The sequence below is a fragment of the Ictalurus punctatus genome, chromosome 1 (genome assembly GCF_001660625.3).
Source record: "Ictalurus punctatus breed USDA103 chromosome 1, Coco_2.0, whole genome shotgun sequence".
Classification (NCBI taxonomy): Eukaryota; Metazoa; Chordata; class Actinopteri; order Siluriformes; family Ictaluridae; genus Ictalurus; species Ictalurus punctatus.
The window spans coordinates 3,990,207-4,015,157 of record NC_030416.2 but is presented as its reverse complement, the minus strand read 5'-3'; the positions used below and the strand labels follow the sequence as shown (position 1 = coordinate 4,015,157).

At 39.1% G+C, this 24,951-nt stretch overlaps 2 protein-coding genes across 2 annotated transcripts; both read right to left on the bottom strand.

Moving 5' to 3' along the window:
- Nucleotides 1-1,676: 1,676 nt before the first annotated feature.
- LOC108262819 (C-C chemokine receptor type 4-like) lies at nucleotides 1,677-2,752 on the bottom strand. The gene has a single exon (XM_017463171.3). The coding sequence runs from the start codon at nucleotides 2,616-2,618 to the stop codon at nucleotides 1,677-1,679; it is 942 nt and encodes a 313-aa protein (XP_017318660.2). The 5' UTR covers nucleotides 2,619-2,752.
- Nucleotides 2,753-22,230: 19,478 nt separating this feature from the next.
- Nucleotides 22,231-23,849, bottom strand: LOC124626020 (C-C chemokine receptor type 5-like). The gene has a single exon (XM_047151467.2). The coding sequence runs from the start codon at nucleotides 23,491-23,493 to the stop codon at nucleotides 22,477-22,479; it is 1,017 nt and encodes a 338-aa protein (XP_047007423.1). The 5' UTR covers nucleotides 23,494-23,849; the 3' UTR covers nucleotides 22,231-22,476.
- Between the last annotated feature and the right edge of the window lie 1,102 nt (nucleotides 23,850-24,951).

The window sequence follows — 24,951 nt, the reverse complement described above, 5'->3', positions numbered from 1 at the left end:
CTGTAGTTTTGGAGACTTTGTGATTCCAAGATGCAACTAACTTCTGCAAGTCTCCAGCTGTGAACCTTGGAGATTTTTTGGCCACTCGAACCGTCCTCTTCACAGTGTGTTGAGACAATATAGACACACGTCACATTCCAGGTCGATTCATAACATTTTCAGTTGACTGTAACTTCTTAATTATTGCCCTGATGATGCCCTGATGATGACATTTTTTAAGGTTTGTGCTATTTTCTTATATCCACTTCCCATTTTGTGAAACTCAACAACCTTTTGCCACACATCACAGCTATATTCCTTGGTCTTACCCCATGTTATGAATGACTAAGGGACTTTGGCCTATGTGTTACCTCACATTCATACCCCTGTGAAATAGGAAGTCATGGTTAAACAATTTCCTGTTCCTAGTTACCCAGGTTTACTAAACATTTTTAAAATATCAATGGGAATTTGCTAAAAAAAAAATTCTCATATGAATTCATAGGGGTGCCAATGATTGGTGCACACCTATATTTAACAAATATATATATATATATATTTTTATAAACCAGTGTTGTGTTTGCAATTGTTTGATATCCATGAGAGCAGAGTATTTTTGTGAATTTTCTGAACAAAAGATCAAAAGTTAAAAAAATAAAGCCAGCATTTTTTCATAGCCTTCTTTGTTCATATTTACCAAGGGTGCCAATATTAGTGGAGGGCACTGTATATATGAAACATGGAGGTGCACGTGTCCATCCAAGTGAAGCCAAATCCTGTAATCCTAACCTGTCAAACCCTGTAATATATTAGATACAAGTCAATGAATGACTTCCCTTTCCTGAATAATATGAGCTTTGGTAGACAGCTTGACTCAGTCTGGTGAGTAAATACAGCAAAAATGTGTGTGTAAAAATACACGTAAACTTGACACCACTCAAAGTAAAGCATGCTCTCGAGTGTTTTATTCATTACATAATGAATGTTCTCTCAACAAAAGACACACAACACAAAGTTGATGATTTTCCCGTTACAATGTCAGAAGATACTAAACACTGAGAAGTAACTCCCATGCAACAGCTACACTAGGCAAATAATATACAAAGCAGTATATTTATTAGTAGTTAATATAATGTGATTACATATTATCAGTAGATTACACTGATATTTCTGACTTGCAAGGGTCTTCAACCCCCCTACCCCCAGAATTGATCATATTTATTCGAATAACAAATGATAAATACACATTTTCTTCCTGTCAGTATATTTTTTTTTATTGCAAACTCATGATCAAGTCAAATGTCTGGTCAACAAGTATTTCTATGAAAATCAAAAAGTGAAAAATGGTGCTAAAATAAATAATTAAGTATTTAGTCCCAGGTTCTGGATGCTCCAGATGAAAGATATTATGTATATATACCTATATATAATATCATATATATATTAAAACAGCTTACATTTTATGAACAAGAATAAATGAAAAGCACCTCAGAACTACCACTGAAGAAACTTTGAGAGAAGGAAATGAGTGAAAATTAAGGTTAAGGAGCATTTAAGGAATATTCCTTTAAGGTAAAGATAAGGTAATGAAATTCAGAAACTGTTTACTTTTAAGAGGGCTCAATACTTTTGGATGGCATTTGCCCAAAGCAAAGAGGAAACCACTCTTACAGGATCTTTATAAAAAATTCTTGAATTTAAATTCTGACTTTTGAAATAATTCTGAAATCATTATTAATTATTATGCAATGCCCAAAGCAAAGAGGAAACCACTCTTTCAGGATTTTTAGAAATAAATTCCTGAATTTCTGCCCCACAAAGGCGTAGATTATGGGGTTGAGGCAGCAGTGACTGAACGCTATGGTTTCCACCCACTGCATAGCCATGCTCAGGTCCTGATGCCACTGACAGGTGCTCATGTAGCCCAAGTGATGCAGGAACTTCAGGAAGATGACGATGTTGTAGGGCGTCCAGAAGAGGAAGAAAACAGTAACCAAGACCAGCATGAGCCTGACAGCTTTGTGTTTCTTCTGAGATTTCATCGTCATTAAGATGGGGATGATACGCGAGTAGCAGAACACCATCACCGAGAGAGGAATGATCAAGCCGAGGATGTTCAGCTCAATGTAAGTGAAGGAGTCCCATGCTGTCCCTTGTGGATATTCCACCCTGCATTTCCATTCATCCGATTCATTCTTGACTTGAGAGAAAATGATGGTTGGCAGAGAAGCTCCCAAGCTAAGTGCCCACACAAACAAAGCCAGGGCTATGCTAGCTCTGACAGACCGGTGCTTGGATAACATGGAGGTGTAGCAGTGGACAATGACAGTGTAGCGGTCAACGGTCATGAGAATCATAAAGAAGATACTTCCATAGAATCCCAGCATGTACAGCGCTGTTACTGCATGACACATGAAGATCCCAAAGGTCCACTTAGTGATGGCAGCGTAGTGAGCCCAGAAAGGCAATGAGATCAGGAAGAGGAGGTCTGAAATAGCCAGGTTGAAAAGACAGAGATCTGACATGTTGAATCCTTTGTGATACTTGACAAGGACACAAACCACCAGGCCATTGCCAATTAACCCTACAATGAATACGATGCTGTAGAGGGAAGGGAGGAAGGCTCGGCTGAATGCCATTACGTTGGTATTATTGCAGGGTGAGAAGTCATGCAGTGATCTGTTGTAATCATCCTTGGCTGTTTATGGGGGGGAAAAATGTCTTATTATGACATGTTGCATGAGAAAAGTGTAATAATGTATACAAAAGCAAGTAAGCAAGCTAACTGTTTTAAAAGCAATGATTGTTCCCAAATCAACAAACTCTTATTTACAGGTGACAACAGTAGATATCTAACAATATTATATCAAATTTACATCAGACTCTGGGTTTGATACATTCCAGAAAGATCAGAAAGGTTTACTGGACACATTGTCAGAATTAGTATTATATATCTGCAAGTCAAAATCTTTTAGGCAGAATTTCATAAAAAATGCTCATATGATTGTCTAGGAAGATTTTCCTTTAATAACAGTGGAGAACATTCATAGAAAAAAAACACACGCACACAATGAATATACAAGATAGTAAATGTATTTCTTAAATGAAATTAATGATACCCTGTCCAGGGTGTGCCCTGCCTTGTGCCCCATGCTCCCTGGGATAGGCTCCAGGTTTCCCCATGACCCTGATGGAAGGATAAGCGGTATAGAAGATGGATGGATGGAAATTAATGATTGTTTTGGGTTGTTGTTTTTTTTTGGCAAACCAGCAGATACATGCACAGTATGTCGTCTGCATGGGTGAGGAATGGCTCAATACGCAACGCTAAAGAATAAAGAAGTTAATAGTGCATATCTTATTTATATCCTTGTTAATGAACTTGCTGCAGTAAGCACTGTTGCAAGTTGCAGGTATAATGGCAGCATTCTGCAGATACTACAAATCAGAAATGTGCACCACACTGTTAACTTATTCCCCCGAAAAGAAGAAAAGAAGAAAGTACACACTTGACTAATTGCATTAACAACCATTACAGGCTATCAAGCAGCTGAAAAATGGAAAGGTTCCACCTACTTGTTGTCATGTTGGAGTACATCGTAGCCATGCCTCATTCATTCCAGAGTGACTGTTAAAGCATCTTGTGTATGCTGGTATATAACAAGAGCTTGAGGTATGATTTCATGAGGTGGGGCTTTGACTTGTTGCCAGAACTGTTATTTTAACATCGTCTTTGTGAAATCAAAACAAATAATATGCAAATGCAAAAACATTTCTAACAATATGATGAAAATAAAGTCTTTTTTTTAAGTATCTAAGGGAAACTGGATTGACTAGGACTGCCTAGTGTTAGGATTTAATAAAGGCATGGGACAATAAAAATATCCTTACAATAGAGCATTTCAGTCAAGTGTTTTCAAGTAATATAATTCTCAGCATTGTATTGTCATATTACTACAAAGCCACCGAGGTCATATGGTGGTTATTTTTCAATAAGATGTGGCCATGATTGAATAAACTAAGGTCATGAGAGCTGGTTTGAGCCAGCTAAATACTTAACATGTGACAAGGGTTGAATCATAAAATGAGAAAGCGAAATCAATTAAAATTGATCAGTTTTGGCCACAGGTACCTAAACACACAGAGGTCTCGATTTTAGGCTATAAAACGAGTCTGTGACAGAATACATTGTAAAAGTTATGCAAATACATGTAGACAAGAAGCAGCTACTGTATGGTATTGATGGGACATTTTCAGACTATTCCTGGTGAAACTGATAGATGTCGCTCTCCAAAGCATATCACTCTCTTTGAAATGCACTCCGGTTCATCAATATTTAAACACTGAAAATGGTATCATTATTTTAGCTGTCTAACATAGTGTATTCGCGTTTATCATGCAGACTTTCAGCTTTAATTTGAGGGTATTTACATCTTTACTGTAGAATTTTAAAGCAATTGCTCTTCAAAGCCAATAGATTTGTTGATATAATTGTGCCCTAGGCAATATTTAATCCATTATAAAATGGACATTTTTGAAATTGGTAGACAATCAAATATATATATATATATATATATATATATATATATATATATATATATATATATATATATATATATATATATATATATATATGTGTGTGTGTGTGTGTGTGTGTGTATGGTTCCCTCCCCCACCACCACCACCTTTTTTCAGTTAAATATATGTATAACTTATGTACCCAATAATAAATGATCATTTTCCTTATTCGGTGTCTTCTCTTTTGACTGGAAAAAAATATACGACAAAAGCAAATAGACTTTTTCACCAGCACCTCACAAACAATTCATTGGATGCTCGTGACTAGAACTTTTTTGCCATCTAAATATTATCTTGTGGCCTCAATATATTATCTGCTGGTCTCAATATATTCACTCATTGCCTCAATATATTAACGTATGGCCTCACTATATTAATTTGTGACCACAGTATGTGTATCATGCAACCAAAATGTATTAACTCATGGTCTCAATATATTTTCTTGTGGTCTCAGTACATCATGACCGCAACAAGACTTGCAGACTTAATATATTAGCTCGTGGCTTGAATATATTACCTTGTGGTTTCAATATCCCAGCTAGCAAAAGTACAGTGCAGTGGTGGCTTGGTGGTTAAGGCTCTGGGTTACTGATCAGAAGGTCAGGGGTTCAAGGCCCAGCACTGCCAAGCTGCCAGTGTTGGGCCCTTGACTGTCTCTGCTCCAGGGGCACTGTATAATGGCTGACCCCTGCACTCTGACTCCAGCTTCCTGACATACTGGGGTATACGAAGAAAATAATTTCACTGACATGTAATGTATATTTGATCAGTAAAGACTCATTATCATTAACAAAAATACAGTGTTGGAAGATCCTATGGATGTTTGTTGTAGGGGACAATCTTATGGGACATCCAAAAAACCTCCAGGGGACTATTAAGGGATGTTCGTGGAAAGTTCCATAAACATTGCATTTAGGCTGTTTGACCATATTGCTAGATTTGTTCCGTTGTAATTAATCTAATTAAATAGCACTACATAAGGACAATTATTATCATTATTATAAGTAGTAGTAGTATTAGGCATAAAAGTGATACTGTTTATATATATATATATAAGACATGGAACAGATCGCGTACATATTCTTTTGGATGCTGCTGTCTTCTTGTGTTGGAGCCTAAAGCAAAACTCAAATGGAAAAAAAAGATTTACCTTCTGGTAATAAACTACCACCAACAGATGACGTCACTATGTTGTCCCACAAGAACAAATCTGAAGTTCTCAGTGTCAAAACAGATCTGGCTGTTTCCATTGAAGTCATAGCCTTCTTTATATACATATACAGTGGTGCTTGAAAGTTTGTGAACCCTTTAGAATTTTCTATACATCTGCATAAATATGACCTAAAACATCATCAGATTTTCACACAGGTACTAAAAGGCCAGAACAATTATCATTATTATTATTATTATTTTTTAATCAGTAAATGGGTTGAAACTGAACCAGTAAAATCCTCTATTGCGGTTAAACCACCAGCCACTCTCCTGAAAGCGCAATCTGTTCTAGCCGCACTTAAATTTCAAGGGCGCGGCTTTTACACACTTAGCGGTAACAGCACCGAAAGCGGAAAAGGAGCGTCAGTGAGCTCCTACACAACAGCAAGACGTTTAATCATCATTAAACAAAAACAAAACATTTACAGTATTTCTGAGATTACAGGCTAAATGATTACAGGTTAAAATGATTTACAACACCTAAAGCAAAACTCAAAGGGAAAAAAGATGTACCTTCTGGTTATAAACTACCACCAACAGATGACAAAGATGAGATTACAAGCTAAAAGTTATTATAATTCTTTACATTAAAAAAGGCAAAATTGATCAAGACGTTGTAAAGCATTAAGCTGAATAAAATTCATTATATACATACATTTGTATATATACATTAATACATTCATTAAAAACATCTTTTAAGAAACTATATATTTATATAAGAAACTATATAAAATGGACATTTCAAATTGGTAGACAATCAAAACCCAATCAGATCAGTTCATAGGGACCTTATCTATGCTCCAAATAAAGATCAATTCATTTTACTGTAGGATTTTAAAGTAATTGCTGCTCAAAGTCGTTGGATCTGTCGATATAATTGTGCCTGGAGGCAATATTTAATCCATTATAAAATGGACATTTCAAATTGGTAGACAATCAAAACCCAGTCTGATCAGTTCATAGGGACATCATCCATGCTCCATGTAGAATGGACGTGTCCATACAAGAACAGGCCATTTCTTTTTTTTGTTGTTGTTTTTTTCTACTTATTAGAATTGATGTCTGTACAGACCTGTATATACAGTGCATCCAGAAAGTATTCACAGCGCTTCACTTTTTTCCACATTTTGTTATGTTACAGCCTCATTCTAAAATGGATTAAATTGATTATTTTCCTCAAAATTCTACAAACAATACCCCATAATGACAATGTGAAAGAAGTTTGTTTGAAATCTTTGCAAATTTATTAAAAATAAAAAATTAAAATAAAAAAGCACATGCACATATGTATTCACAGCCTTTGCTATGACACTCAAAATTGAGCTCAGGTGCATCCTGTTTCCACTGAACATTCTTGAGATGTTTCTACAACTCGACTGGAGTCCACCTGTAGTAAATTTAGTTGATTGGACATGATTTGGAAAGGCACACACCTCTCTATAAAAGGTCCCACAGTTAACAATGAATGCCAGAGCACAAACCAAGCCATGAAGTCCAAGGAATTGTCTGTAGACCTCCGAGACAGGATTGTATCAAGGCACAGATCTCGGGAAGGGTACAGAAATATTTCTGCAGCATTGAAGCTCCCAATGAGCACAGTGGCCTCCATCATCCTTAAATGGAAGAAGTCTGAAACCAGCAGGACTCTTCCTAGAGCTGGCCGCCTGGCCAAACTGAGCAATCGGGGAGAACAGCCTTAGTCGGGGAGGTGACCAAAAACCCGATGGTCACTCTAACAGAGCTCCAGCGTGTCTCTGTGGAGAGAGGAGAACCTTCCAGAAGAACATCCATGTCTGCAGAACTCCATCAATCAGGCCTGTATGGTAGAGTGGCCAGACGGAAGACACTCCTCAGTAAAAGGCACATGACAGCCCGCCTGGAGTTTGCCAAAAGGCACTTAAAGGACTCTCAGACCATGAGAAACAAAATTCTCTGGTCTGATGAAACAAAGGATGAAACTTGCCTGAATGGCAAGGGACATGTCTCGAGGAAAAAAGGCACAGTCATCACCTGGCCATTACCATCCCTACAGTGAAGCATGGTGGTGGAAGCATCATGCTGTGGGGATGTTTTTCAGATTAATGCAGCAATGTACAGGGACATCCTTGATGAAAAACTGCTCCAGAGCGCTCTGGACTTCAGACTGGGGAGAAGGTTCATCTTCCAACAGGACAACGACCCTAAGCACACAGCCAAGATAATGAAGGAGTGGCTACAGGACAACTTTGTGAATGTCCTTGAGTGGCCCAGAAAGAGCCCAGACTTGAACCTGATTTAACATCTCTGTGTCAAGACTTCCCCTTTAAGTAGCGCACTCTGGAGGATGTGAGCGCGCGTGCCGAGCAAGGTACGCGAGCATCTACTTTTCCCTTGTAGACAATCGTGACATTTCGACACGTGCATTTGTTAATGTTTCTGTTATGTCTCCTCCCCGTTCTGTCATTGGTTGTTGTTTCACGTGTGTCTGAATTGCCCTCAGCCATCAGCTATTACGACGCTGATTATGTTTGCATATATACCGCGTGCCTCCCAGCACACGGTGCGGAATATTAGATAAGTAACTTGGATAAGATAAGTTTAGTTTAGATTCGTCACCATAGTCATAGTCATAGTCATAGTCAGGTTCCTTGTTAGAATTAGTTAGGTTATACATTGGGTTTAGTTCACGCTGGTTTCTCTGCTCCCAGTTCATAGTCATAACTTATGTTTCATGTTTTGTATCTCGACCCTGTTTTCCTGACCACAACATAGTCTTCTGCCTTGCCCCGTTTATGCCTGTTTGCCGATTGCCTGACCTCTTGCTTTGGATGTTTTGGATTACGTATTTGGATCACGTATTTGGATCACGATTTACCTGCCTGTGTCTCTCTTAAATAAAACTGTTCCTACTGCACTTGCATCCATCCTTTCTCCGTTACGTCACAAAACATGACAGAATATTCCGCAAAAACATGGATGCAGCAGGAGAACGGAGAAAACGCAGAACCCGGAAGTCGATGCCAACCGTCCCCACTATGGACTCAGTCCAATTCCCACAAGGGACATTTATGTAGCTTCCTGATCCATTTGACGGATTTTTCGGATCCCCGAAATATTTTCTACTAGACTGTCAGTTCAGTTTCTCCAGCCTGTTTGACCCGAAGCCAGAGGAGAAGCAATGGCTCCGATTCATGTAGTCCCGGTTCTTTGGACTGGCCGGTCAGTGGGTGCAGCTCCTACTGGATAAGCACTGTAGGAACCTGGACAGTGTAGAACAGTTTGTGGGGGAGTTCATGATGTGGTTCGGGAGTCTGGAGGCAAGGGTCGAGCTAGAGCAACTTTTGGGGGGGGTAAGTCTGGCAGGCGAACCTGCCCTGCCGTTTACCCACTACAACAGGCAAACTCATGCTGAGCCTCAGCCGGAGGTTAACCTCAGAGCTCAAACGTGAGACCCACAAGGTGGGCTCACCTGCCGAGCTCCAGCTCCACAGATCCACTGTAAAGCCCAGTTACTGTCCCAAGTGTCTGTTAACATGGCTGACCAAGTTCTGCTCAAGCCCAAGTCTACTGACACGGCCGACCAAGTTCTGCTCAAGCCCAAGTCTACCGACACGGCCGACGACGTTCAGCTCAAGCCCAAGTCTGCTGACTTGGCCAACCACATTCTGTTCAAGCCCAAGTCTGCTTACACTGCCAACCAAGTTCTGCTCACGCCCGAGTCTACTGACACGGCCGACCACGTTATGTTCACACCCAAGTTTGCTGAAACAAACAACCAAGCTCTGGTCATGTTCACATCTGATGACCTGACCAACCAAGTTATGCTCACGCCGAAGTTTGCTGAAACAGACAACCAAGCTCTACTGACACTCTGGAGAGATCTGAAAATGGCTGTGCACCGACAGTCCCCATCCAACCTGATGGAGCTTGAGAGGTCCTGTAAAGAATGGGAAAAAAATAGGTGTGCCAGGCTTGTAGCATCATTCTCAAAAAGACTTGACATCATACTCAAAAAGACTTCAACAAAGGCTGTAAATACTTATGTACATGTGCTTTTTTGTTTTTTTATTTTTCTATAAATTTGCAAAGATTTCAAACAAACTTCTTTCACGTTGTCATTATGGGGTATTGTTTGTAGAATTTTTAGGAAAATAATTAAATGAATCCATTTGGGAATAAGGCTGTAACATAACAAAATGTGGAAAAAGTGAAGCACTGTGAATACTTTCCGGATGCACTATAGATCGCTGAAGTGGAATAATGTCATATTTCTCCAAAATTCTGCAGTCAAATTAATTGATCTTTATCATGAGCATCGAGTAACTTACTGTGAACTAATTTCAGTTGGTTTGATTGGCTACCAATTTGAATTTTTTTTTATTATTATTATTGTCTCCTTGCACAATTATATTGACAGAGCAGGTGATTTTGAAGACTTTAAAAATAAAATACTTTAAAAGTCAACAGGTAAATCAATTGATCTTTATTGTGAGCATAGCATAGGTTACTGTGAACAGATTTCAGTGGGTTTGATCAACTAACAATTTGAAATGTCCATTTTTAAGTGCCACCTAGTTCAAACATATTGACAGATCCAGTGATTTGAAGAGCAATTACTTAAAAATTCTACAGTAAAATTAATTACTCATTATTGTGAGCATAGAGTAGGTCACTGTGAAGAGATAAAAGTGGGCTTGATTGTCTACCAATTTGACATGTCCCCTTTTTATAATGAATTAAAATAGCCTTCTGACTCCATTGTATTGCCAGATCCAGTGAACCTGAGCAGCAATTACTTTAGAATTCTACAGTAAAATAAATTTATCTTTATTTTGGGAATGGAGTAGGTCTGTGTGAACTGATCTGAGTGGGTTTTTGATTGTCTACCAATTTGAAATGTCTACCTATAGGTGCTGTTACCGCTAAGTGTGTAAAAGCCGCGCCCCTAATATTTATGTGTGACTAGATTTACCGTGTTTACAGGAATTGCGGCTGGTTTAACCACAGTCATCCTCGTGCTGAGCAGGAAACCAAGGTGTATAAATGTCTATATGAGTTTGTGAATATGACATGAGCAGAGCTTAAGGAAAGATAATATACTCTGCATGGCACTGTAGCAGATGATAGCTTATTTGTGCCTCCCCTTGGTTAGCAACACCAAACTAGCCTAGTCATGTGTTAGAAAGGTTTTATATTTTAAAAGTATTTGAAAGTTTTATATTTTATCAGTTGGGTAGACCTGCAAACAGTCAGTACGTTTACATGGACAACAATAATTCAATATTATCCCGATTAAGACGATACTCTGATTAAGAAACTAGCATGTAAACAGCGATTATTGATTACCTTAATCCGACTAAAGTCATACTCGAAGTAAACACAAATCGAATTAATTACGTGTGGAGAATTCCTGTTTTAGTCGCATTATCAAAGTGCATTACAGACATGTACAAACCTTAATCACACTATTAACATCGTGTGGGAGTTTTCACCACATTTTGCGATAGGACACGTATACATGGCAGTGCTCAACTGTTTGACAGCAAAATCGCGTACTTACCTACTACATAGTAGGCAAGATACACGTATTTCAGCTACTATATAGCCCATGGCTTCCAATAGACATCTATTTGCAGGTACATTATCCAAACATCCCAGTTTACCAAAACGCTCTATGCCCATGAACCATCCAAATCTACACCTTTACCTAAGGAAGAAATATTAACATAGGGCTTGACTAAACAAATATCTTTTCAGCCTAGATTTGAACACTGAGACTGTGTCCCAAACTGAGTCCCAAACACTGATTGGAAGGCTGTTCATTAACTATGAGGCTTTGCAAGAAAAAGATCTGATTCCTGCAGTAGCTTTCATTATTTTTGGTACCAACAAAGAGCCTGCACCTTCTGATAGAAGTAGGTGTGGCAGATAATAAAAGACCAGAAGTTTGCTAAGGTGCTATGGCACGATCAATAGTATTATTTTATAATCAATGAGAAATTTTACTGGGTCCCAGAGCAATGTGGATAAGATAGGGTTGATGTGGTCATATCTTCTTGTGCTAGACTAACTGGACTAACTGGAGCTTGTTTATGCACATACAGTATTAGAACATCCAGACAGCAAGGCATTACAATTGTGCTAAATTCCCTATGTGTGTTTGTATTGTGGCGACAGGCCGGTGGCTGGCGCACAAGTAGTAAAGAGCGCTCCTCTGCAACTGCCACTGTGGTGCGGAAGAGACAGCTCCGCTTCAGCACCACCGATGTTTTGGACAGCCTGACAGCGCGTGGCCACGGGACGGGGCCACCGACACACACGGCTGCCGGCTAATAAACAGCGCGGAAATTCTCCACCATCCAGCAACCGACAGTAGAGTATAAAAGGGCGATCCCCCGCTCGCAAAGGGAAAGAGAGCCCCAGAGGCGTGCATGATAATCTGTCTTTGGATAGATTTCGCACCCTGGCTGCACCTGCAGAGGTGAGACCGAAGACAGCCTTCAGCACGGCAAATGGCCACTGGCAGTACCTGGTTCTCCCCTTCGGGCAACACGAAGCGCCCACAACATTACAGCAGCTGATGGACATTGTCCTGTGAACCCATCGTACATTCGCAGCCGCCTATCTGGACGATGTGGTCATCCATTCCTCCGCTTGGTCAGATCACCTATTCCACTTGGATGAGGTCCTGAAGGGGCTATGGAAGGCCAAGCTGACAGCCAACCCCAAAAAGTGCCACCTGGGGCTGACCGAGGCACAGTACCTAGGCTACCGTATTGACCGGGGCTTACTGAAGCCACAGACTAAGAAAATTGAGGCAGTGAAAGACTACCCCCGGCCTCCGTCGAAGAAACAGGTACGTACCTTCTTGGGGTTGGCGGGATATTAACGCAGGTTCGTGTTTAACATCTCCTCTGTAGCCTCCCCCTTCTCAGATCTCATGAAGAAGGGCCAGTCAGACTGGGTAAAATGGTCTACAGAGGCACAGCGGGCATTCTGAGCCCTGAAAGAAGATCTCATCAGTGCCCCGGTGTTACGTAACCCGGACTTCACCCTTCCATTCACCGTGCACACCGATGAGTCCGAGACCGGGCTGGGCACTGTCTTCTCGCTGACCTATGAAGGAGAAGATCACCCGGTTCTCTACATCAGCAGAAAGCTGTCCCCAGCTGATAGGAGATACACAGCCATGCAAAGAGAGGCCCTGGCGATAAAGTGGGCCATTGAGGAGCTGCGTTACTACCTGGCCAGTCAGCACCTGGCGGGGCTGCCAACACACACACGGCTGCTGGCTAATAAACAGCGCGGCAATTCTCCACCATCCAGCAGCCGACGGGAGAGTATAAATGGGGCGATCCTCCGCTCGCAAAGAGAGAGAGAGCCCCCGAGGCATGCAAGATAATCTGTCTTGTGTTTCTTGCAGAGAAATCAGAGGAAACTGAGAATTTCACCCCCTTGCTGCACCCGCGGTGCTGACGGACTGTAGAAAGGGACCTCAGCTGCTTGGAAAGCCCCCAGCACGGCCCCGGAAGCCCCGTATATGACACTGGTGCCTGAGCACATCACCCCATTGGACCTCCTTTGCACCTCACACCCTCACTGCACTTAAATGAACTCTGCACATTAGCCTCAGAAACGGCTTCCCGTGTGTCTGTGCTCAGTCCACCGCTGTCTAAGCTCGTTATGATAACAGTCTAAGCGTCTAAGCGTCTGATAACAGTATGTTATCAGACGCACTCAGAGATATTAATTTGTCTATTTCAGAACAAACCACACACACATTATACTGTCACCTTCAGTTCTGAATACAATGATGGATGTATCGTTAATGCACTGCTGAGAAGTTCTATATAAAGAGTGAAAACCATCTTAAAAAGCACTCCACCCTAAACCCGATTGCAATATACAGTCCCTTACATCAATAATTTCACCTAGAGGTAACAAAAGCATGAACTAGTTTTTTCGACACCATGTACTGACATTATATTTCTTATCTTAGCAATATTTCTGAGACAAAATAAGGCTATCCTAGTAATATATTGTACATGAGATTCAAATGAGAGACTGTGGTCAATAATCAAACCACGGTCTTTTACTGCAGCACCTGATGTAATTGAAAGACAACTGAGACTTGCTATGTAATCAGAAAACTTACTTCTAGCTACCTGTGGCCCTTGTGCAAATACTCTACCCTGCTGAAAAAAACAGCTAAAACCAGCCTAAGCTGGCTTTAGCTAGTTTTTTCAGTAGGGTATTTCCATTTTGTCATTGAAATAATTCATGAAGTCATCACTACTACATACAGTATTGATGGTATGCAGGTTCCTGTGGTGGTCTTATTCCTAGTTAGCTTTGCTGCAGTATTAAATCAGGTAGTAGCTTATAGTAGTTTTGTGTCATCACAGTTGTAGCCTTGCAGTCCAAGGCAATAGTAGATACCATTCATAACTTCTTTTCAGAAAAATAAACCCCACTGTTCTTCTTCTTTCCTCAATGACAAGCTACTATAGAACAACTCTCTTGTCAGTTTATATAAAAGCATTCAACAAGATTCTGCTAAAAAGGAATCCAACCATATGGTCATCTTATCTTGAGAACCAACCAGGCTGGCTTTTGACCCAGTAGCTGTGCACATCAAAAGCACTCACTGCACAGGATAATGGAGGGATATCAGCTTCCACTAGTATTGGCCTTCATTGACTTCAAGATGGCATTTGACTCCATTAACAGAGAGGCCAGACTTGATGATCTTTGATGTAACCACTGGAGTCTCGAAACAGCAGATTGCTATGTGCCTATATAGCATTAACTTTATAAATGACATTGCTCTGCTAGTGTGTGACCTTCTGACCTTCTGCAGATGTGCTGGTATCATCGTCACGACAAGCATATAAGGCACGGGCAGATGGAATGTTGGCAGTCTAGTGCTGACTGGATTCTGTTTTTTGCTTTGCAATTTGCTATTTGTTATTGTAGTTGGCTTCCGGTAAGTGAACTTTAGCTTGTTTATGAACTCTAGATTAGCCTGTCCCATTTGGTGTTGGTTTGCTGGATTTGTATATTTCTTTTATGTAAATATTGTTGTTTATTGTCAATATTTGTGTATCTTAATCCAAATCAGTGGATATAGGCCTTGGCTAGCCATTTGCGTTAGGCATGGGTGCTGCTGTGTGGTTTTGGCTAGTCAGAGAGAAAGGGAAGCTGTCGTTTTTTATATATTTTATTTTTTATAAAGGAAAGACAGCCTCTTTTGAGCAGATAGTTTATGTGGGTGATTGTTACTTTGGCCTTAGCCGGTCTGATACAATATAGTGGATGTACCAACTCCCTGATATTACAGCCTACATCAGCTATTTGTCTTAATTTGGCACAGATACTTGTGTAAATCATTATATGCTGAGTAAACGACAAGAAAGGCAATGTAATTAAATCTGGGTGAGAGACAAAAAGTCAGCTTACAAAACAATCAGTGTAAATCATGAATTAGACAGACATTGCTATTGTAGACAGTGCTTCTGGGGAAGACGGAGTCAGTCATAGCCAGTGTGGCAGCACGAGGGTGTAAATAAAAAGGACCGGAAAAATAGCAAATTAACATAATCAGACTTTAACTATATTCATGGAAAAAAAACAAAAAATAAAGAACACCACACCTCAATTAGTCGACTACGCCACCCCGGGGGCCTGCTACCGGGGAATAGCCCTTTAATCTAAGAGCCACAGAGCTCACAAGTTCGTTACACACATGATGCACTTCCACAAACATGAGATCACACGTTAATAAATCTCTGTTCTTTAAATAAAACAGGGCACGCATTCACACCTGATTCCCACTAAATCCAATTGACTGAAAACTCCTGACTCTGTTTTCACCTTCATATTAACTGCTAATCATAGAGGTTCACATACTTTTGCCACTCACGGATATGTCATATAAGATTCCACATTTTCCACACTGAATAAATGATCAAGTATTATATTTTTGTCCCGTTTTTAAAGTTGTATTTTTTTTTATCCACTTTTAGGACTTCTATGAAAATAGGATGATGTTTAAGGTCCTTTTTAGCCAGAATTCTAGAAAATTTTAAAGGGTTCACAAACTTTCAAGCACCACCACTGTTTAACTGGGTTCCCTTTGTCTACTTTTAGGACTGACGATGTTTTACATCATATTTATGCAGATTGTGTATTCATTGTAGTCCATAATACTTAAGAAGAAACTTGTTTGACTTGGATTAGTGAAAAAAGATGGAATGCTGTATGAGAAACAAATTTGACAAAATGCTTAATACCAAAATGTTCCTGATTGCGCATCTGATTTGTTGAAAGTTATTCAACTTTCTATCTTTAAATATGACTAAATAGAATAACAATTATACTAATAATTAGGGATGATAACAGTAACTCTGCTTTACACAGTCCCATTGTTGATTATTTTTACGTATAACAGCACATTGCTAAGTATTTTATTCCTTACTTAATGCATATGGACTATGAGAATTGAATAAAAGATTTTGTGTATGTTCTAAGATCTGAGGAGAACATTTAATCCTGCCATGACTCTATTCAAGAGTGACTGGAAAAGCAGGCTGTGTAGGCTGTGAGTCTTTGTTAGATTTATCTAATTTGTCTGGGGTTGGGGTTGGGGTGGGGGTGGGGGGGGGGGTATTGTTTTTGTTTTTTTACAGACTCAAAGCAACAGTTACAGCTTTGAGTCTTCTTGGATAATTCTCCGCAAGCTTTGCACATGCTTTTTTCCCCTATTTTTCCAGCAGATCCTCTCAAGCTCAGCCACAGATATCCCATGGGGTTCAAGTCTGGGCTGGGCCACTCCAAGACATTTGGAGCCAATTCTGTGAAAACCAATTTTGTTTTCATCAGACCACAGAATCTTTTTCTTAATGCTTTTAGATTGCATTAAAAGCCTGCCACACACATTTATCCATTTGGCTTTTTGGCTTCCATTTAGCATGACATCCTGATTGTTTAAGTATTTCTGAGATGGTTGTCCTCGCAGTTTCTACCATCTCTGTGGAGGACCTCTGAACCTCCCTGACCAAGGTTCTTTTGTAACTGGTGCAAAGGTGAAGTGAAATGAGAAGTGGCATCTCCAAAGACTGAGTGAAATAAACAATAAATAGACTATACAAACAATAAACAATGAGTAAAAGGTAAGGGTGGAGTGTAAGATGACACAAACAAGAGCATACAAATAATACACATATGAAAAAGTATGTACAGTATGTATCTCTATTTGCAGGCACATAGCATATGTATTCACAATAAAGTGTCCAGTGCATGTGTAAATACTATGTCCGGTTGTTGTTTGTGGGTGCATTGGGGTTAGGAGCTGGAGTAGTGTTCATGAATTCATGGTTGATGGCTAGGGGAACAGGGCTTGTTCCTCATGTCACCTTGGCGATTTGGTCCTATCTATTGTTGGGGTATGTGGGATGCTTGAAGATCTTTGCTGGTCTGGACCTTCACCACCTGCTGTAGACAGTGTAGACATGGTGATCCATTCAGCAGACCTCACCACCATCTTCAGGGCTTTTTGGTCTTCAGCAGTGGTCTGCAGTTCCCGTACCAGGCGGTGATGTTCCCAGTGATGTGTTATGTGTCATGATGTGTCATAACCTGATATGTTATTTGTCATCAGCCCCACAGCAAATATTTACTGAGAAGCATATTATATGGATATTCAATTATTAAATCAGTGGTTAAAATCTTCAGTGACTTCAGTGCATAGTTTAAGGATTTACCCAAGAGGCACAGTTCTTAGTGTACTCAGGTCGCATTTCTTTCTCTGAACATTCCCTTCCCTTTTTATTAGTTTGTAGCAAGTCAACCCCAGCACTGCAGATCCAGGTTTTGAGCATCATGCGTATTGTCCGTGCAGCCTTTGTATATATTATTAGTAAGCTGGTTACATTTGATTGTTTAAGCCCAGCAGGAATTGTTGTGAAGACCACTAAAAGCTTAGTATTTTGACATTTTGGGCTTGACCCTTTTTTTCTCCCCCAGGAGTGTATATGTAGGTGTATAGGTGTATATATATAATTGTAACCTAGGGGGAATGAGTTGATGAGAATTTCAGGAGTGTATGCCCTACCGGGTGATTAAAACAATGTTAACACTTGTGTGTTAGGCTCTATCCACGTGGCAAGATTAGGTCTTTGGTTCAAAGTCAATATGGAAGCCATTTTACCAATAAGTAACAACAGTACTAAAAAGAAAAGAAACTGTAAAGAAAAATGCAGCCAGTAAGTGCGTTTTATCTTGTGGCCTGAATATATTTACTCATAATTGTATATATATATATAAATAAGTGCATAAGTGGCTCTAAATATTACAGAGAATTTGTATGGGTAAGATGAAATCTAAAGCTGCCAAGATCCATTCAGAGTACAATAGAGAGTTCTACTGTAGATTATACAAGTTGTGGCAGAAGTGTTAGAAGAAGACAGTGGGCTTCATACTGGATATGACTGAATTTATGTCTAAAAATTTGGTATATTTGGTAAATTTGGTAAATCCCATAAATTCGGAAACACAACTTTCATCTCCTGCTCCAGAGTGTTTGTAAATCTAAATTTATGCATAAAAACTAACAAAGTAACCAATGTAAACCTCGATTGATTGACATTTGTGATGAGTTACTGCATTTTTATATATGGATTATTTCAAATACACACAAAAATGAAATATTTTATAGACCCATCTTTTCATATAGGTCTAAATGGCATTAAAGAAATGTTACACACACACACATTCACACACACACACACACACACACACACACACACACACACACGCACATATGTAAAACAGTTGGGACGCTGTGTAAAATATAAATAAAAACAGAGTGCAGTGATATGCAAATCTCATAAACCCGTATGTTATTCACAGTAGAACACAGAATACATATCAAATGTTTAAACTAAGGAAATGTACCGTTTTAAGGGGGAAATAAGGTCATTTTTAACTTGGTGGCCAAAACACGTCTCAAAAAAGTTGGGACCGGTGCAACAAAAGGCTGGAAAAGTAAGTATTACTAAAAAGAAACAGCTGGAGGTTAATTGGCAACAGGTCAGTAACATGATTGGGTATATAAAATGTATCTTAGAGAGGCAGAGTCTTTCAGAAGTAAAGATTGGCAGAGGTTCACCAATCTGTGAAGTTGATTTTTTATTCAAGTCAGTACAAAAAAATTGCATTTTAGGTTCCCAAACATTAGTTTTCTAGCACAAAATGAAATGTTACAGAGAAATGTTTGTATGTCAGTAAAGAAAGCAGCATATTACATAAGAGACTACCTTTCAGACAAAAAAGACAATGAAGGCTGCTGGGTTTTGCTGCAAAATTAAGAAGGAAGTGCGATAGTCAAAGTCTCCAGAAGAACCGTAGCTGGTTTTGCAAGATGCTCAATAAAACTTACAGCTCATTTCCTTATAAAACTGCACACACTGTATCGGAGACTACTCTTTTTATTTTTTTTGTCACACCAAATATTGACTTTGTTTCATTTACTTTTATTTACTGCTCCGTACTGTATTTTTTTTAATGTAGAAACATTTAATTTCATTATTTTGAAGGCATTTTTGCTCTACAGCATTTCTTTGCATGTGCCTAAAACTTTTGTGCAGTACTGTATATATTATAAATATATATTAAAGAATCTATTTAAGGACAGCTAAGGCTAGTTGTTCAATTAAGATGAATTTCAATGTATAAAAGGAGGATGTGCTGCCTACAAGCTGAGGTGGTGTAAATAGCAGAACTGACATTACTGGAAGAGTTAGCACGTCATACCTTTATGAGACGATCGATATTTACAGATAAGGGCTCTTCAATCAGTTTGGAATCAGTATGACTCCTGCTTGTTTGGATGGAAATCCTACAACCACACTCCCACAACCACATGCAGTTAAGTTTGAAAATCCCTGCTGTAGAATTCACCTGTCGCATCCCTGCCACGCCACCAGAACGCCACATCCCCCAATTTATAAGACACGTTTTCTCTTTATTGGCAATTCCTGTTCACAGACAGTATAAAGCTCATTCATACTCATTCATATTGTGAAGGTTTACCAATATTGCTTAACGTGTAAGTTCTGAGACATTCCTAGTGTACACCTTATTTTGTTTCTGATCATTGCCTAATACTATTTTACTATGAAATATTAAACTCTGAGCTGCACTGGCCCGTGTGTCCAAAAGATTACACGTTTCACTTTTAGTCCATAATTGTGTCAACTTTCAACTGATCAATTCATGCAGAATTCATGCACATGTTGCATGTGTGTCTCATGTTACCCAACAATTAAATTACAGGCAGCAGTCACAGAATGATGGAAAATGTAGTTGCTGTGGATGCTTACTTACAGTTTTCACTGGAAGCCTGCAGGAAAAGAGAACTAAACTAATGTACTGCTTGTACAGGCTGTTTACATGGGCTGTTATTGTGGCAGCTTCACTGGGTATTTGCATATGTGAATATATAAGCAGTAATAAATTTTGTGATGCAGCGATGTGATCATATTAGCATACAAACTTCCGGGTTTGTAGGGAAAGCAACCTAGAAACTTAGTCGTCCTTTGTTAATACATGCATTTTTGTCAAAGGCTGTCTACCACAGAAATTTTTTATGCTGCGTTATTGGGCTGTTTATGAGAAATCAGTGGACTTGTTATTACATATAATTTTGTTTGTTTCAGTGGATTAGGCAGCCACAATAACATGTACAACATAACAGCCTGTACAATCCGTACAGTAGTTTATTTCTCTTTTCCTGCAGGCTTGGAGTGTAGGCTAGTTTCTATTAGTTTAAAAGAAAGCAGACATTTTGAAAGAAAAAGTAGGCATTATAATATTGTATTACTGAAATTAAATCTAGAATAACCTAGTTCAAATAAGTCTACACCTGCTGTCCAGTTGGAGAAAGAAATGCAAATACTGTAAATATACTGTAAAAAGTCTATACAAACCGTTTTGGATTTTGTGATGCAAAACAAAACAAAACAAAAAAAAAACCATTAAACCAAGATAAATAATGTCAGAACATTTCTACCTTTATTGTGAAATTGTAAGCTATTAAAATAGAAAAAAAGAAAAGAATATTTTTAGGGACAAAAAAAGACAAAGAAAAAATATGCAATAACCTGTTGCATAAGTGTGTACACCGTTCTGAGTTGAAGCTAGGGCTGCAACTAACGATTATTCTCATAATCGATTAGTTGGCCTATTATTTTTTGATTAATCAGATGGGGGGGAGACTTCTAGTACCATTTTTTTCATTTATTTAAAATAAAATCCACAAACTGAGTGTTACAAATATAAACTTAAGACTAAACCTTTACACAACTGTTTGTCCAATTCTATAAAACTGAAAAGAACCAAATAAACACATCAGAATATATATTATTAATTTAGGACTGTAGTTTAATTCCGTGCTTTTTTTGCAGCTATGAAAAGTAAATTTAAAATAAATCCATCAGTGAATGACCGTCAGCTCAGCCAACGTGATATTTGTGAATGCACGCGAATAACTAAATGGATTACTTTTAAAACATCTCATTGGTTAGCAAGTTCACCTCACACCACCAGGGTCCAGGGTTCAATTCCCTCCGGGGCCATGTGTGTGCGGAGTTTGCATGTTCACCCCCTGGGATTGGCTCCAGGTTCCCCCGCGACCCTGAATAAGGAGTAAGCGGTAGAAGATGGATGGATGGATATATTATATTATTTCAACATTTTTTAAAACTTTCCAGCGGACCCCCTGCAATTACACCACTGACCACTAGGGTGTAATTGCACTACTGCACAGTGCGTGTTTTCGGAACAGAAGTAACGTAATGAGTAAATGTACCGTGCGCAGACCAACTAATCGATATTGAGATTCGTTGACAACAATTTTCATAATCGATTATTGTCGATTTTATTGATTAGTTGTTGCAGCTCTAGTTGAAGCACCTTGGCATTCAATCTTTTTGGTTAAGAGTTTTCTCTGCTTGGCATATTCTTGCAAAAGCATTCTGTATATATGTTTATAGCTGCTATAATGTAAATGATAACAGGAACTAGCTCGTCACACACACATTATACAACATTAAACATAACTATACATCATTAAAAAGTATGTTCTTTAATCAATTAACTATTCTAATTATTAGCAGATTGCTGTAGTATAAGAAGAATAAAATTCTTTGGTAGGTACATTTATAGGAAAATAATTGAAGGGGGTGGTGACAGTAGCTCCAGTTCACGTCAGGGCAACACAACAGTGAGTGTTGTATATTTTACATAACTCAGTGTTCATTGTTGTTCACTCTTAACAAGTTAGAGTCTAGCTTCCTATACATTTCATTAAGTCTTTTCGTCTTTCATTTGTCCTAATTGCACATTGTAGCCGGTGTGAAGTGAATTACTGTTACCAACTGATTGTCTAGCTGCTAGACAATCAGTTGGTAACAGTAATTCACTTCACATCGGCTACAATGTGCAATTAGGACAAGTGAAAGACGAGAAGACTTAATGAAATGTAATAATACTAATTTAATGTGATTATATATCCTTAAAGAGCTGTATTTAGTTTCAGTATATTATGCTTAAAATGAGCTCATCGGTCTGTATGTGGAGAATTAGTATGAAATGGAGAACTAAACATATAAAGTATGCATAATCTAAACAAAAATGCATTTCAACTGCTGCACTTTGGCCTAGTTTTGGCTACACAATCTTTGTGCTGAAAAGTTTTGGGGAATGTGAGGACATAGCACTCCTCCTCTCTGAGAACTCACTGACGATTGTTGTGCACTGACCAAAGCAAAGAGGAAACCACTCTTTCAGGATCTTGAGAACTAAATTCCTGAATTTCTGTCCCACAAAGGCGTAGATTATGGGGTTGAGGCAGCAGTGACTGAACGCTAGGGTTTCCACCCACTGCATAGCCATGTGCAGGTCCTGATGCCACTGACAGGTGTTCATGTAGCCCAAGTGATGCAGGAACTTCAGGAAGATGACAATATTGTAGGGCATCCAGAAGAGGAAAAAAACAGTGACTAAGACAAAGATGAGCTTGACAGCTTTGTGTTTCTTCTGAGATTTCATCGCCATTAAGACGGGGATGATACGTGAGTAGCAGAACACCATCACTGAGAGAGGAATAATCAAGCCTAGGACGTTCAGCTCAATGTAAGAGAATGACTTCCATGCTGTTCCTTGTGGGTATTCCCCCCTGCATGTCCATTCCCCTGATATATTATTCGCTTTGGAGAAAATGATGGTTGGTAGAGAGGTTCCCATGCTAAGTGCCCACATAAACAAAACCAGCATTATGCTAACTCTGACAGACCGGTGCTTGGAGATGTGGGAGGTATGGACATGAACAGTAATGGCGTAGCGATGTATGGTCATAAGGATCATGAAGAAGATACTTCCATAGAATCCCAGCATGTAGAGTGCTGTCACTGCATGACACATGAAGCTCCCGAAGGTCCACTCAGAGATGGCAGCGTAGTGAGCCCAGAAAGGCAATGAGATCAGGAAGAGGAGGTCTGAAAGGGCCAGGTTGAAGAGGCACACATCTGTCATATTTAAGCTTTTGTGGTACTTGACCAGGACACACAACACCAGGCCATTGCCAACGAATCCCACAATGAAGACAATGCTGTAGAGGGAAGGAAGGATGACTTGGCTGAAAGACGTTATATTGTCAATGTTGCAGACTTGGTTATGGTCTAACATTAGGTTGTCGTAGTCCAAATAATTGGCTATTTATGAAAAAAAGCAAACAAACAATGGCCTCATTAGCGCACATAAAACAATCATGTATACATTATTGCATGTTTATGTGTGGCTGTGCTAAAAAAAAAAAAAAAAGACAATTAAACCTATTGCTGGTTGGTATTTTATCAGCTGATGAACTGATCACTACAGTATTTGTTTGCAGCTATAGCGAAGGTATATTTTCAGCAATCTACTCTAAACAATGTACACCAGTGTAAAAGAAATTTTACACACATTTTACTTATTGGAATAATGACCATTAATAGCTACAAACAATTCCTAGATTTAATACTTATACGGAATGGAAAAATGCCACTTACTTGTCATGTTGGGATATATCATGGTCGTGACTCCTGAGTCCAGCAGCAACTGTAAAAGCTGACTGTGTAAGCTGTAATAAGACAAGGCTGAGCTGCGAGGTGGAGCTAAATCCTCCTGACCGAACAGTCATGCAAATACAAACATTCACAACTTATATAAGTAATGTAGTCAGAGTCCACAAATAAGAACTGTACCATCTTAAATTTTATTACTGTTCTGATGATATGTATTACATTCAAATGGTATTAGCATGCATTAATGACAGACACCTGAAATCAACACAACAGGGCACTTTCATTTAATAAGAAGAACTTTTCACAGACATTAAATAGTTAAATCGATCATGTAACAGGATTGACTGTAGTGCCTCGTCTAAGGATTTACTTAGACTAAAAGTTATTGAATTGTTCATAATGATTCATCATATTACCACAAACCCATTGAAGTTGGGTTTTTTTTGTTTTTGTTTGTTTGTTTGTTTGTTTGTTTGTTTTAAGATTTTGGTGAGGCCATCAACACTGTTGGGAAGGTTAGTACATTATGAAAAGAAAACACAAGACAAGGATTTAATGTTCATCTTGCTTAAAGGAAGGTATGGGTAGAAATCCACCACCACAAGGTATGACGTAGTCAGATATTTAAGAAAACTTTATTTAAAACAAACATATAACCATAAGATCAAGAAGACTAACTCAAACCAATCAAACGGACAAATGCTTTTCCCCCCGATTTTTTATTTATTTGTTTTCATTGTGACTTTTCTAGAAATGGAAGCTTTTCGGTGTTCTTTGTGTTGCGCCACGGCCAGCAGAGGGCACTGGCTCGGCTCCTGACGAGTCACATGACATTGTTTTTGTTCGCTCGCTTCCGGATCGAGCATTTTGTATTAAGTGTCTTTAATTTGCCCCAGGTGTCCATGCCCTGAGTTAATCATGTTCTTTATTTAAATGCCTGGGTGACTGAGCACTTCGCTCAGTATTATATGGTGTCTTTAGTTGATCCTGGTTAGTATTGTTTGTATCAGTAGTCTCGTTTGTTTTCTATGCCTCGAATGTTCTCGTTTCCGGTGAAGACCGCGTATACTTGAATCGTGAG

Excerpts from the sequence above, each read along its gene's own strand:
- LOC108262819 (XM_017463171.3), bottom strand. The coding sequence starts at position 2,618 with ATGGCATTCAGCCGAGCCTTCCTCCCTTCCCTCTACAGCATCGTATTC.
- LOC124626020 (XM_047151467.2), bottom strand. The coding sequence starts at position 23,493 with ATGTTAGACCATAACCAAGTCTGCAACATTGACAATATAACGTCTTTC.